Source organism: Neopelma chrysocephalum, unplaced genomic scaffold (assembly GCF_003984885.1).
Source record: "Neopelma chrysocephalum unplaced genomic scaffold, ASM398488v2 Primary Assembly neopelma1_59, whole genome shotgun sequence".
Taxonomy (NCBI): Eukaryota; Metazoa; Chordata; class Aves; order Passeriformes; family Pipridae; genus Neopelma; species Neopelma chrysocephalum.
Genome location: NW_020897714.1, coordinates 29,007,349 through 29,019,465, shown reverse-complemented (window position 1 = coordinate 29,019,465; position 12,117 = coordinate 29,007,349). Strand labels below are relative to the sequence as shown.

Genomic DNA, 12,117 nt, shown 5'->3' with positions numbered 1-12,117 from the left:
TCCGAGGAGGGCACGCCCTTCAGCCGCCCTGGGTTCTCTCCCGGCAGGAAATTCCTGACACAGAAGGACAAGGAAAGTATCTTCACTATGGACCACTTCCCTCTGTGGTACCGCCGGGCGGCTGAGCACCCCCCCGGGAGCTTCATCTACAGCATTGTCTCGGAAGACGATTCAGGTAACCCCAGCCTGAATGCAGAGGAGAAAGAGAAAGCTTTTCACATCTTGCATCCCGCACCACGCCCATCCCGATGCCCTTATGGCTGCTTCCCGCCTACTGGGAATTGCTAAAACCTGACCGCTGGGTGTTACCTTCACACCAGTGTAGAGGCACAGAGGTCACGGCCGAGATACTGGTCAGAGCAGAAAGGTAAAGCTGCAAGTTGTGGGGAAGGCAATCAGGGCTGTGTAATGCAGAGTTACAGAGCTGGTGAAGGATGCATGGAAATGCAGGGCTTGGGTAGATGGAAAGATTTAGGGAGGTGGGAGCTGTGGGAACACAAGTTACGCGTGGAGCTGGAGAACACATGAAACGTGAGAAGGGAAGAGGAAAGGTATTGCAGAAGGAATGAGACACATAGGTGTGGCCAGGCTTGGGAGGGAACATCAGCCATACTGGATGACAGTAGCAGCTGGCACAGATGAGGGACCATCAGCACTCAGTCAGGAAGTCTAAGTTTAGAGGGTGTCATTTTTTCCATCACCACTTTCCGTGGCAGGAATGGATGGGTTTTTTATGGAAGATGGCAGAGGAAAAGGGTGGGGGAAAGGCTTTCCCATAGCATTGGTGCCCTGCATCCTTCCTACTAGAATATAGCATCTCTTGCTCAGTAAAGAAGTTCAAACACTAGAGGAAAGCAAGGAGTAGCTTTTCAATGTCTGTTGCTTAGGGTGTTGGTTCCTGTGAGTATGCAGGGCCAGCCAGGACCTCCTCAAAGGCTGGAAGAGAGCAGAAGAGCCTAAAAAGAAACAAACAAAACAAAATATTCATGTGAGACTCCTACGCAGAAAGCAGAAATCCCCTGTGTGCTCCTCCCTGGCCCCTAGCTCTCCATCTCTGTCATGGAGCTCAGCACTTTAGCTGTTAAAGCTTTTTGTGGTGCAGTAGTGGGAGGCTGGTGGGTGGGAAAGCAAGTAGCAAAGTGAAGAAAACCAGGCTTGAAGGCAAGAGATGAACCAGGATGTAAAGCGGGAGGGATGGAATGAGAAAATACTTGAAACCTCTCACAAAAGCCTCTCTCTGCCCAGCACCCTTAAATATCACTTAAAAGTCAAGTGTGGAGAGAGGGGGAGAGAAGGCAGGAAGGACCTTTTACTCCCCTGCATGCCACAGCATTTGCTCTTTGGAATAGAGCGTGGGTTAGAAAACCAGGCAGTGACTCCCTGTGGGACTTCCTAGGGCAACCATTGCCCACAGCAGTCACTCCTGGCTTAACACTGGGGCTGTGGTTTGCTGTGGCTTTCTTAGAAATCATGGATAGTAATGCATAAAGACAGAAGACACGTAGCTGCCACTAGTTTTTGTTTTACATGGCTATTGGTCAGAAACTTCAATCAAGTCCAGAACCCCATTCACCTGGAAACCCTGCAGGCACATTGTAAGAAGTAGTATATGACCCTGAAGACCTTGTGCCCTAAACTGTAAGGGAGATTAGTAGTCTCTTTAGGGATGAGCAGCTGGGTTTAGAGGGACTGTGATCCATGAGATCACACAATATGCCTGGAAAGAGCCAGGAAATAATACTCAGTGCTTCTGAGCCACAGGGGTTCACTGTAAAGCAAAGTCCAGGCCCTTCCTTGACATCCAATGAAGCAGGGCTGTCCCACCTTTTAGCCAAAATAGGCCACCCAGTTTCTTATTAAATTCTGTTAGATGCTGAAGTCCCCTTTTCATGTCTTTCATGATTCCCTGCCTAGTGACAAGGGGTTTTCATGGCTGATGGAATTGTAATCATATAAGAAGGAAAAGCCCCAAGAGCTCCCTGCTGGGGAGGAAACCAGCAGGGAATGACTTCAGGTCATCAGAATACTTTATCCAGGGCACCTTCTTCCAGTGTCCAAAAGTCCCAAAGATAAAAAGACATCAGGGAACCCTCTGCATGTCAAGTAGAACTGTTCTTGTGGCCCAGATCTCTCGTGTGTTGGATGAGATTTTTTTTTTCCAGAGACACAAGATGTATTTTGCTTCTTTGTCCCATCCGAGGAAGAACAAGATGTTTGGGATTCACCATAAAGGCAGGATCATGCCCAAGGCATGTGAACAGAAGTTGGCTGGGTAGTGTTTCACTAGGGTTTTCCTATTTCTGACACCCTTGAGCAGGTTAATGTGCCTTTGGTCCAAAAATCAAGAAACAGTGAGAGCCTCCAGGCTAAACTGTGGTAGAATCTGAATTGTGCTCTGGACACACACTGGGTACCACCTAGAATGACGAAAGCAAAAATGGAAAGCAGTAAGAAATGCTGGAGCTGTTGGGAAAGAAAGAATCCCTGATGCATCTGTCTAAGCAAGAGATTTCCATGCAGCATGCAAGAAGGGAATCATTTGCAGACCAGATCGATCATACTGACCTTTCAACTGTCCCCTGGCAGTTCCAGAAGAGGTGCCCCAGCTGAAGCTAATCTGATAATTTAAAAAAAAATACAGAAATGGAATCTGCCACATGGACAATTGCAGACTGAAACAACTGCAGTAACACAGGCAGAGGAGGTGGGGTTCAGTTGCTTAAGCCTATCCAGCCATGTTATTTTAAATGCCCTGTGGGAGCTGAGAGATCTGCACAGGGCTGGCAGATGTGACATAGGACTTACAGGATGCTTAAAACAGCAGCTCAAAGATAATCGGGAGACCCTGGGGCATAACAGAGTTTGAAGTCCCAGAAGACCTTGTTTCTAAAATGGAGTGCACCCTGGAAGTACCTGGGAGTGCTTTGTTTGCCTCTGCAGTTTGTGGTGCTGGCCTGGCTTGGGTAACTGAGTTAGACATAAGCCCAGCCTTTACTGTGCAAGTGTTGTCAGAATTACCTGTCCTGCTTCTCCTCTGTCTACAGAGTTTAGATGGTGCATTAAGTGGAACAGCTTTCTGGCCTAAGAGAGGCTCTATATGTCCAAAATCGAGGAGGCCAATCCTTTACATTTCATCCTAGAATCATGGAATGTTTGAGGCTGAAAGATCATCTAGTTCCACCCACCCTGCCAGGTGGTGTGTCTCCTGCAGGGACACCTTCCACTAGACCAGGTTGCTCTGAGCCCCATCCAACCTGGCCTTGTACACTTCTTTTATGCTAAGGATGCTACTTTTATCATGAGACATCACCTATAAGGCAAAAAAAAAATAAAATCTACTCATAGCCCGTTACGTTGCTTATGTGTCTTGAAAGATGCGGTCCTCGAAACTCTGGGATGTTTTAGAGTTGATACATGTGTACACAACTGTCCTGGATGAGAAAATGTGTGAGCAAGCTGCTCCTGCTGCATTTTACTCCTCTCTGGTGGTGAGCTAACCAAGCCTGCTGTGTTTGTGTCTTGACAGAGGGAGGTGACCTACCGCAGGTGGTGACCGTGAGCACGGCTGTGTCTGTGTCTGTGGATGGGAAGATGGGGATTGCTGCAGGTAGGACATTCTGGTGTCTCTTTTTATCTTGAATGAAACGGTTGCATTTTTGTATGGAGTGTGGGAGCTGAGAGCTGTTAGCTTGTCATTCAAGGGAAGTGATGGGAGCCACAATAGATTGTGATGTTGAAAACTAGGCTCAACAGAGAATAATAGAGCAGGTACTGAATGGCTGACAGGCTTCTGAAAGGGGAACTGGCTGTTTGAAGGGAAGCTTCCCATTGTCAGTGCTGGTGAATTTGTGGATTGAGACTCTTTCTCTGGAGCACAAGTAGGTTAGAAGCCCATGAAGGTTTAAAACTCTTTTCAGGAGACACTTTTGGCTTTGGAAAAGCATCATGTTCATGCATCTCCACTGTTATCTCAGCTGAAAAACAAAGTTTTGCTGGTGGAATGGGTGTGTTGCTAGATCTCCAACTCAGACCTATAGATTGCCAAACTTATTATTGTATTTCAGCTTTAGATTCCTTTTGGCAGACCTTTAGTTGACTCTGCATCTACTTTTGGAAAATTCATACAGCACATTATTTCCAGCAGAATCCCAAAGCTTTTGAAGATTTACCATTTTCTGTGTTAATTGCTTTTCCCTTTATGGCAGTACAGTAAACTCACAAGTGAAACAGAGCACCCATTTAACAAAAAAAATCAACATAAATCAATAACACTGGTGTCATACCCAACTTAAACACTCGGCATAGGGGCATTGGGGTAAGAAAAGATGTAGCTCTTACCCCAAGTTTTTTTTAGAACCTGGAAGTGTTGACCAAGGGAAGAGGTTGATGGAACAGGTAATGGAGTAATTATCACCAGAAATACGCTGTGATGCAAAGCTGCTTGTGAAAGAATGGTTGGTGTTAATGGAGCTTTGTAAGTTGGAAGGAATGACTGACAGAATAGATACCAAACAACAACTTTCTTATAGTTATATATAGTTATATACATATATATATATATATATATCTCCAGTAGAGAGAAGGCCATACAGCAGATACCTTCAGATCACAGAGCCTGATACTGCTTTTGCCTAGGCTGGGTAGTATTCAGGGAATGATCTTCAATACTACTACTAGTCAGTGAAACTGTGGCAATTTAACTTCATCTGATGAAGTGTTCCTTAATTTCCAGGCTTTCGGTAAGTTCTAGCTGAGAGTGGTACTCTTTAAATATCACCTGGGCATTAAGAAAGTACTTATAAGCTGAAGGAAGGGTGTTATGAAATAGCACTTTTCACTAATAAACCACCATGTTAAGCCCAAAACCAGAAAATTGTTATGAAATCTGTCCAGAGACACCTGTGAAATAGAGATAGTTTCAGCAAAGTTCACTTTAATAGGTGCTTGGATCATAGAAACTGGTCCCCAAACTGATACTAGCTGGCACTGTTATACCCAGCAGAGAAAGAAAAGAGCATTGAAACTGTACCAAGGGTCCCTGTGCAACACCGGAGCATTTTTCTAAACAGTAATTAAGAAGGACAAAAAATATTTTTAAAAAAGACCATGTGTTTTTCATGGTCCTTTTGCTTCCCTTTCCTGACCTGTGAGTTAGAGCAGAGGCACAGCGGCAGTTCATCTGGCACTCAGCATAAATACAGGGAAGGAAACTTCTTGGTGGAAGCGCTGGAGCAAGAACAAGTGGCAGGAGGATCTGCCCCTGACAGAGCCATTTCTCTTCTGTCAGCAGCACTTTTCACAACCCCTGTGGAGATTTCCACCCACTCGCTTATGCTGCATACTGAATCAACTGTCTGTGTGGACATGCTGTGAAGGGGCAGGATCCTTTGCAGAAGGTGGAAAGAACAGCAGAGGATAGGGAAACAAATCATGTTAAAACAACAACAATAAGGTAGAAAATCTGTCATTTGTGGAAATGATACAGAACAAACCAGTGTTCTCAACTGGCAACCACAGAAGTTGAGACACAGAAATGAATTTTCAGTTGTTTTCGTCCCTTAAAGGTACCATGGTCCCTGTCACTAGCAGGCCCATTAGGTGACCTGGCCACAAGCATCTTCTGTTCTCACACATGGTGTGTGTTCTTCATTCCTGGTTTCTTATGCTTTGATGAAAACTACCCATCTTTCATCCACGGTGTGGGCTCAGTGGCAGCATTCAGACAATTACTTTCTCCCAAAGGGTCCAAAGTCCTTCATCCCCCCCCTTGACTTCAGCAGGAGTGCCGGGGTTTGCTGAGATATGACCCATCTGCTGGTTTGGGTGTCAGCTTACACCATGTTTTGGGGGTTTCAGAGAGGAAAAAGGTGTTATATCTATATTACCCTTAGCTTTGTTTCCCGCAGTGACTAGGTTCATCAGCTGAGTCTTTCATACTAGAAGTCATTAAAAAAAAAGGACAATAATTTTGGTCACACTACTTATTGAAATACTATTTTTTATTGAGGATGTCAGCTTTGAGAGTAAGGATGTAGGTCTCACTTCATATGTCCTCACGCTAATATTCTGAGTGGCTAGATCCTGATTCTAGGGGACTTCATCCCCCAGCAGAGTCTCCAGTTCAAATTATGCTGGGCTGTGCTGCAATACCATCCTGAGTACAGGAGAGAGGTAAAGGAAGGGGAGACACAACAAGAGGCAATCAGAGCAGAATGGAGTGCAGATTGTTGTTATTGTTATTCTGATAGCATCAGCCCTTAGTGGGATTGATGCTGTATTCATTTAGGGTTATGATACTAGCAGAAGTTTGGTACCCAGAACTGGTTCCCAGAAAGCCAAATATCTGGGTAGACTTGTAGTTTCTGAATAAATGCAGTCACAGTTCTATAGAAGGGGAACAACAGAGACTTTTTAAGTGCCCCTATAAAAGAACAAGTGGTATGAACTGGCCTGTCATTCTGCCAGTGATCATTACTGTCACTTGTTTGACTTGATGGTGCTTGAGGGGATTTGTAAGCGCTTTGAAATGTTCACTATGCATGCAGTGAAAAATTAAGCTCCAGGATTTACAGCCATGCCCGTGGGGAGGGAGCACCCTCAGTGTCCCTGTGGGGAGAACGTCAGTGGTGGAGTGTTGGGCCCCTTTTCTTCTGGCAGATGAATGTCAGTCCCCAGCCAAGGCAGAGTAAGGCAAACTGGTAAAATCAAATCTCCAGGCAGATGACACAGGTCTGGGTGCTGTCAGGGAGTGAGGGAGCAGTCAGATGGGATTAGAGAGTAGCCAGTCTAGAGGGCTGAGAGAAGGGATGGAGGAGGGAATACAAGGGCCTCCTTACTCCCATTTCAATCTGGTTTAGCTCAGTGGGAAATCCCAGAATGTATTTGAGGGAAGTCAAGGCTGCTCCTCTTGCCTACTCCACACAAGGACAGGTGGGGAGGTGACCAAATTCAGGAGAGAAAAGCAATGTCCTCTGCCCTACTCTACCATCTCCCCTTTTCACTCATCCCTCTCCTTCTCCCATGGGCCAATCCTGGGGCACAAGGTGGGTGCACAAAGGGTATGTGCAAATTTCTTGGAGGACATGGTGGAGCCAAGGCAGAGTCCACTTGTGTGAGCTGAGTTGGTGTGGCCTCTTGGGTGGGAAGCCACACAGGGAAACCTACCCCTGGCTTGACTATACCTGTTTCTTGGAATTAATAATATCTACCTGCTATGTTGTGCTTTGCCACTTCAAAGCATTATGCAAACATTAAGTAATGCCTGGATGATTAATTATAATTAACGAGAAGGCAGCTATTCTACTGGGATGTCAGTCCAGAACCTTTCATGCACGCTAACGTTGTTGGAAATGAGAAGTAAGGCATGATGATGGCACTCTCCCCAAGCCATGTCCTGCCCCAGATAGCACTGTCATCTGCTCCCTCCCGTGAGTCAGTAGCCCCGGGCTTCCTGGTCCTCGGGGTGCAAGGCAGAAATCACATGTAGTTGCTGACAGAAGCTTTTAGTGGTTTAAAGCCCCGGTGAAAGTGCTGGAATGTGCACAGGAGTTCAGCTGTCACTCTGGGCTGTGTATGACGCCTCTTTCATTGCCTGACCTTCTTGCTGTTCAACTTACGTGGCTGTCAGCTGGCTGCCAGTCCCAACAGGGGCAGGTAGGGGTTTCTTTCCATTAGGTTCCTGGCCATGGTTGTCAGGTTTCAGGGATGGGAAACAGACGATGGGGCATGCAAAGGCTCCGTGGTGCCCAATAAAAACAATCCAAATGGGCACTTGGGAGATGCAGGTTCATTTTATACAACACTTAGCTCCTCTGTTTATATTGAAAGTTACTGCTCTTAGCAGCAGTGATTGGAACACGGTGAAATCTTTATCCCCTGACACCAACAGTATATACAGATGTATTTGGGGAGAGCTCTAGGCAAGCTCGAAGAAGGGCCAGAGAAGAGAAATATTGTCCTCTCTAAAAAGGGAGTTTTGGGACACTGAGTTATTCAGACCAGTATTTTTGGAAGAGCTCTGTACTCACAGCAGGAGCAGATTAAAAAAAAACAAACAAAAAAAAAAAAAACAAAAACCCCAAACTTATGGGTTTTTTAGAGGTATTTGAAAACAATCAGTCTGAAAAATAGATAATGGGAAGTTATTTTGCCATTTTACCACTGATTAATATTCCACCTCTGTCATTCTGATGGAAACTCTTCATTTGAAAAGCGATTCCTGGCCAGCGTGATGTCTCTTCCTTGGTCCCCAATTTTGGATACCTGCTGTCTGTTACCAGCAAGCAGGGACAGGAACTGCAGGTGGCTTTTTCAGCAGTTCTATTGCTGTGGCATCTTTTCAAAACTAATCTATACACAATTCTATATTCCTACAGTTTTGTTGCTTGGATGGATAAAACATTTCAACCTTCTCTCTAGAAAGTGACAGATGCTTCCATAGAAGCTGCTAAAAGGCATGGAAATAAGCTATAATAGCCTAAGCATATTTTACATTGGAATAACTGCATCTAAGCTAGAGAATTAAATTTATTTCACTAGTCTGGTTCAGAAACCAGCAGAAAGTTACCCATACAAAACTTGAGGGCAGCCGACCTCTTGCGTGTGTGCTGCGGTATTCAGAAGGAATGCTGTCCCTCTTTTGATGCTGAAGGTTGTGCCTAAGTTGTCCCAGTGCAGAGACTTCTGTCAGCTCTTGAGGCATCACCAGGTGCCTTTATGGAAATCGCGGTCCCCCCGCATCCAGTGGTAGGATGGATAAAAAGAAGGAAGACTCAACTCATTTTTAGCCCATCACCTGCTATGTTTGGTTTCTGTCTGATGTCAGCCCCTTCTGGCAATCCCCGAAGCACAAGCAGTTTCTCGCTCATCCCTTTGATCTGACAAAATGAGAGACATCTGAACGGGCCGTGCCCTGGCACTGAGTCATAGGAAGTGTTGGGGAACTGCAAGGCAGAAATGCTGATGGTTTTAGTGCCAACAGCAGCTGTGCCTTCTCTGCCTCTCAGGATACCTGTCTGGGGCACATTTGGCTGGTCTGAGGGTAGAGCCAGTAGTTCGTGGGCCACGGTATCCACATTACATGGTGCCACTGGAGTGCCAAGACCAGTGTTTCTTGCACCCTTCATCTACCCATCTGCCTGCCATCCATTGAGTTCTGCTTCTGCACTGAGCCTTGGGGGAGAGACCTGTAAGCATACAGGCTGCTTTTCGGGGCGTTTCTGGGGCAGACACAAGCTGATCTATGAGCCAGACAAAAGTGAGGTGGTTGCATTGTTTTGCACTGGCTCTGATATTACAAACTTTGCCTTTCGCCAAGGTTTGGTGTAGGTGCTGGGGCCACATGGTTCCCTGTTCAGAGCTGATTATCCTCCAGCCATGTCAATGAACAGGCAGAAAGAGCAAGCGTCTGCCTACAGAACTCCAAATAGATGTCTCCATGCATAGACAGTAGCTGGCAACAAGAGGGGAAAATAAGTTGATTTTATCCTCAAAAGAATGCTAAAAATAGGCATGTGAGGCATCTTCCATAGTTTTCTGTTCACCCTGGCTGGACCTTAGCAATTTCCGTTTCTTCCGTGGTGTATCTGCTGTCTGCACAGGCTGTAAGATCTTCAGTACAGGAATGATGCCTTCTCCCTGTGTGTGCAGACATTGCCTTTTGCCTTGGGAGGAGTCCTTGTCTGGGGAACAAGTGAAGAGAATAGCCAATTCTGTAGAATAAATATTTCCTTCTAGTCCCTGCTGACTGCCAGAGCTTGCACACTGTAGCACTTGCTGGGAAAAGAGCACTAAGTGACTGAGCCCCCTGTGCCTCAGCCCGTGCAGGTGGTGCTTCACCCAGCACAGAGCAAATGCCCTCACTGGGGGTGGGTGCCTGTGCCCAGCCCCTGCCCTCACCAGCCCTTTCAGAGAATTTTCTCAATGGGACACCAAAACAAATTGGGGTTTTCTCTTGTGGGGTCTGGTGAGGCCTCTCTCCAGCACATCCTGAGTCCTGCAGCCTGTTCCAGGCTGGAGCTCCAGCCCAGGACCCTATTCTTGTCTGTGCGTAGCAGGAATCTTGTAGCCTAAGGTTATCCGTCACCACTGCCTCTACAGCTCCTCTGATTGCCATGGTTGTCACTCTTGAAGGGAAAAGAGCCCTTGACACCGGCTCAGGAGAGACTTGCATATAGCTGGATTTTTTAGATTGGCACCCGGCGCCTTTGCCATGTTCCCTTTGCTTGCAAATTATTTGATATCATTTTAATTCTGAGCTGAATTAGAGCAGTGCACGGGTTGCCATAGCAACCATTTCCTTGTGCCTTTTGGTCTGACTCATTGCAGACAATTACTCTTGCGCTCCAGGATTCACAGATGTGATAGGAGAAGAATCATGTGCTGGGCTTTCAACTTTTTTTGCTTTTAATTTTCTTCCCAGCCTCTCTCCCATTAACTCCTACATAACCAGCATCAGCAGGGACCTGTATCTCTGCCCAGGGCCACATGGCCCCGAGGGAGAACACTGCAAGTGGAGTATGTGTAGATGCATGATGTTTGAGGGAATTTGTTCATACTTGTGTGTATTTATATACATAAACAGTTTCTCTGCAGTGTGTGGTTGGGATACCTGTCTGAATGTCTGATTAGGGATGTGCACAGGCATTTATACCCACGGAGCAATTTGCACTTATTCCTGTCTGTGGTGGAGCTACGTGCTCACACGTGTTTTCTGTGTGTGCACACGGGTATGGAGATGATTAATCCCTGTGGACATGGAATTTTACCCACTGTGCAGGGTCTACCAACATACACTGAGTATTTAGGGGGACTGACAAAGTGCAAGGAGCACAAACGGTCCAGGACCTTCCATTTGGAGCTCTGCGGAGATCCAAATGTCAAGCAAGTGGCACTGATGCCTCTGACCGAGCAGGGTCCACACCTAAATCCCTGTGTGAATTCAAGGACAGTACTTTACCTTGCTCACACCTGTTCCCCCAACACCCTGTATCTGTGCATCTGAAGTCCATGGAGTAAAGCAGAGTCATCCGTGCAAGGACTGCAGCCTTAGCACAGATATAATCAATGCCATGAGCTGTATTAGGACCTACAGCTCAGCAGAGGAGCAAAGTCACGTGAGAAGATGCTGAAAAGGATCACACAAGCATATGTGATCATCAATACGAACATAAGCAGTCTGTAGATGTAGGGATGAAGGTGGCAAATATCACAGCAGAGGAGGTTATAGGAAATGTCTGGTAAGATGGGTTAGCTGAAGTTCAGCCAAGGCACAAGCAGACAAGTTTTGCAGGGTGAGAACCACAGAAACTTAGCAGATCTGAGTAAAGCTCCAGTCTACTCCTGAGATACATTCCTTTTACCACCAAACTCAACCTGAATTCTTCTTCTTCTGCCCTACCTATCACCTAAGGCACAAATCTCCCCATCATAAGCCTATATTATGGGACTCTGACTGCCATCTCTATCCCCTCACAAGACCTTTTTCTTCTCTTCCTTTCCCTCGCTGGGATGCAGAAACCCCACTCATAGGATCACAGGATAATTCTGGTCAGAAGGCACCTCTGCAGGTCTCTAGCCACCCTTCTGCTCAAAGCAGGGTCAACTGTGAAGCAGGACCAATTTGCTTAGAGCTTTATCACATGAAGAGTCCCAGAAATATTTCATGTTCCTCCCTAGCACTCTTGCACTGTGCTCTCCCTGGCTGCACCATGCAGAGGCTGTGCTGACAGCCATTCCCTTTCTCCCTGTCCTTGTGCTGTGTGAGGACTATCAGCAACTCTTCATTGCCCTCTGGGAGCTGTGGAGGGGCTGAAGGCAAGGTGGTTTGCAGTGTGTATGGGCCCAGTGTTGGATACTGAGGCAGGGAGCATGTGAAAGGAGAGGAAAGAGCAGAAGGTAGGCATCCTGCTCCTGCATATGGGAGAGCCCTTGTCTGAAAGCCTCTCAGGCTTTCCCAAGGCAGTGCAGAGGCAAGGAAGAGAGGTTGTGTGTGCAGGAGATAGGCAAGGCGTGGACTACACTGCTGCCCAGAGTGCGTGGAGGGTGTTCTGCTGCTGGCTCTCTGCACTGCTGTGCTGGTTTAAAAGTTAACCAGCAAGGCAAAATGAACTCAATTCA

The 12,117-nt window shown here is 46.5% G+C and overlaps 1 protein-coding gene across 1 annotated transcript in view; it reads left to right on the top strand.

Annotated features, from left to right (window-relative positions):
- The window catches only part of CACNA2D4 (calcium voltage-gated channel auxiliary subunit alpha2delta 4), a 127,701-nt gene that overhangs the window by 57,325 nt on the left and 58,259 nt on the right, over window positions 1–12,117 (top strand). The window contains exons 26-27 of the mRNA XM_027679615.1: window positions 48–175; window positions 3,527–3,607. Coding sequence (XP_027535416.1) covers window positions 48–175; window positions 3,527–3,607 — 209 coding nt within the window. The remainder of the gene's footprint in view (window positions 1–47; window positions 176–3,526; window positions 3,608–12,117) is intronic.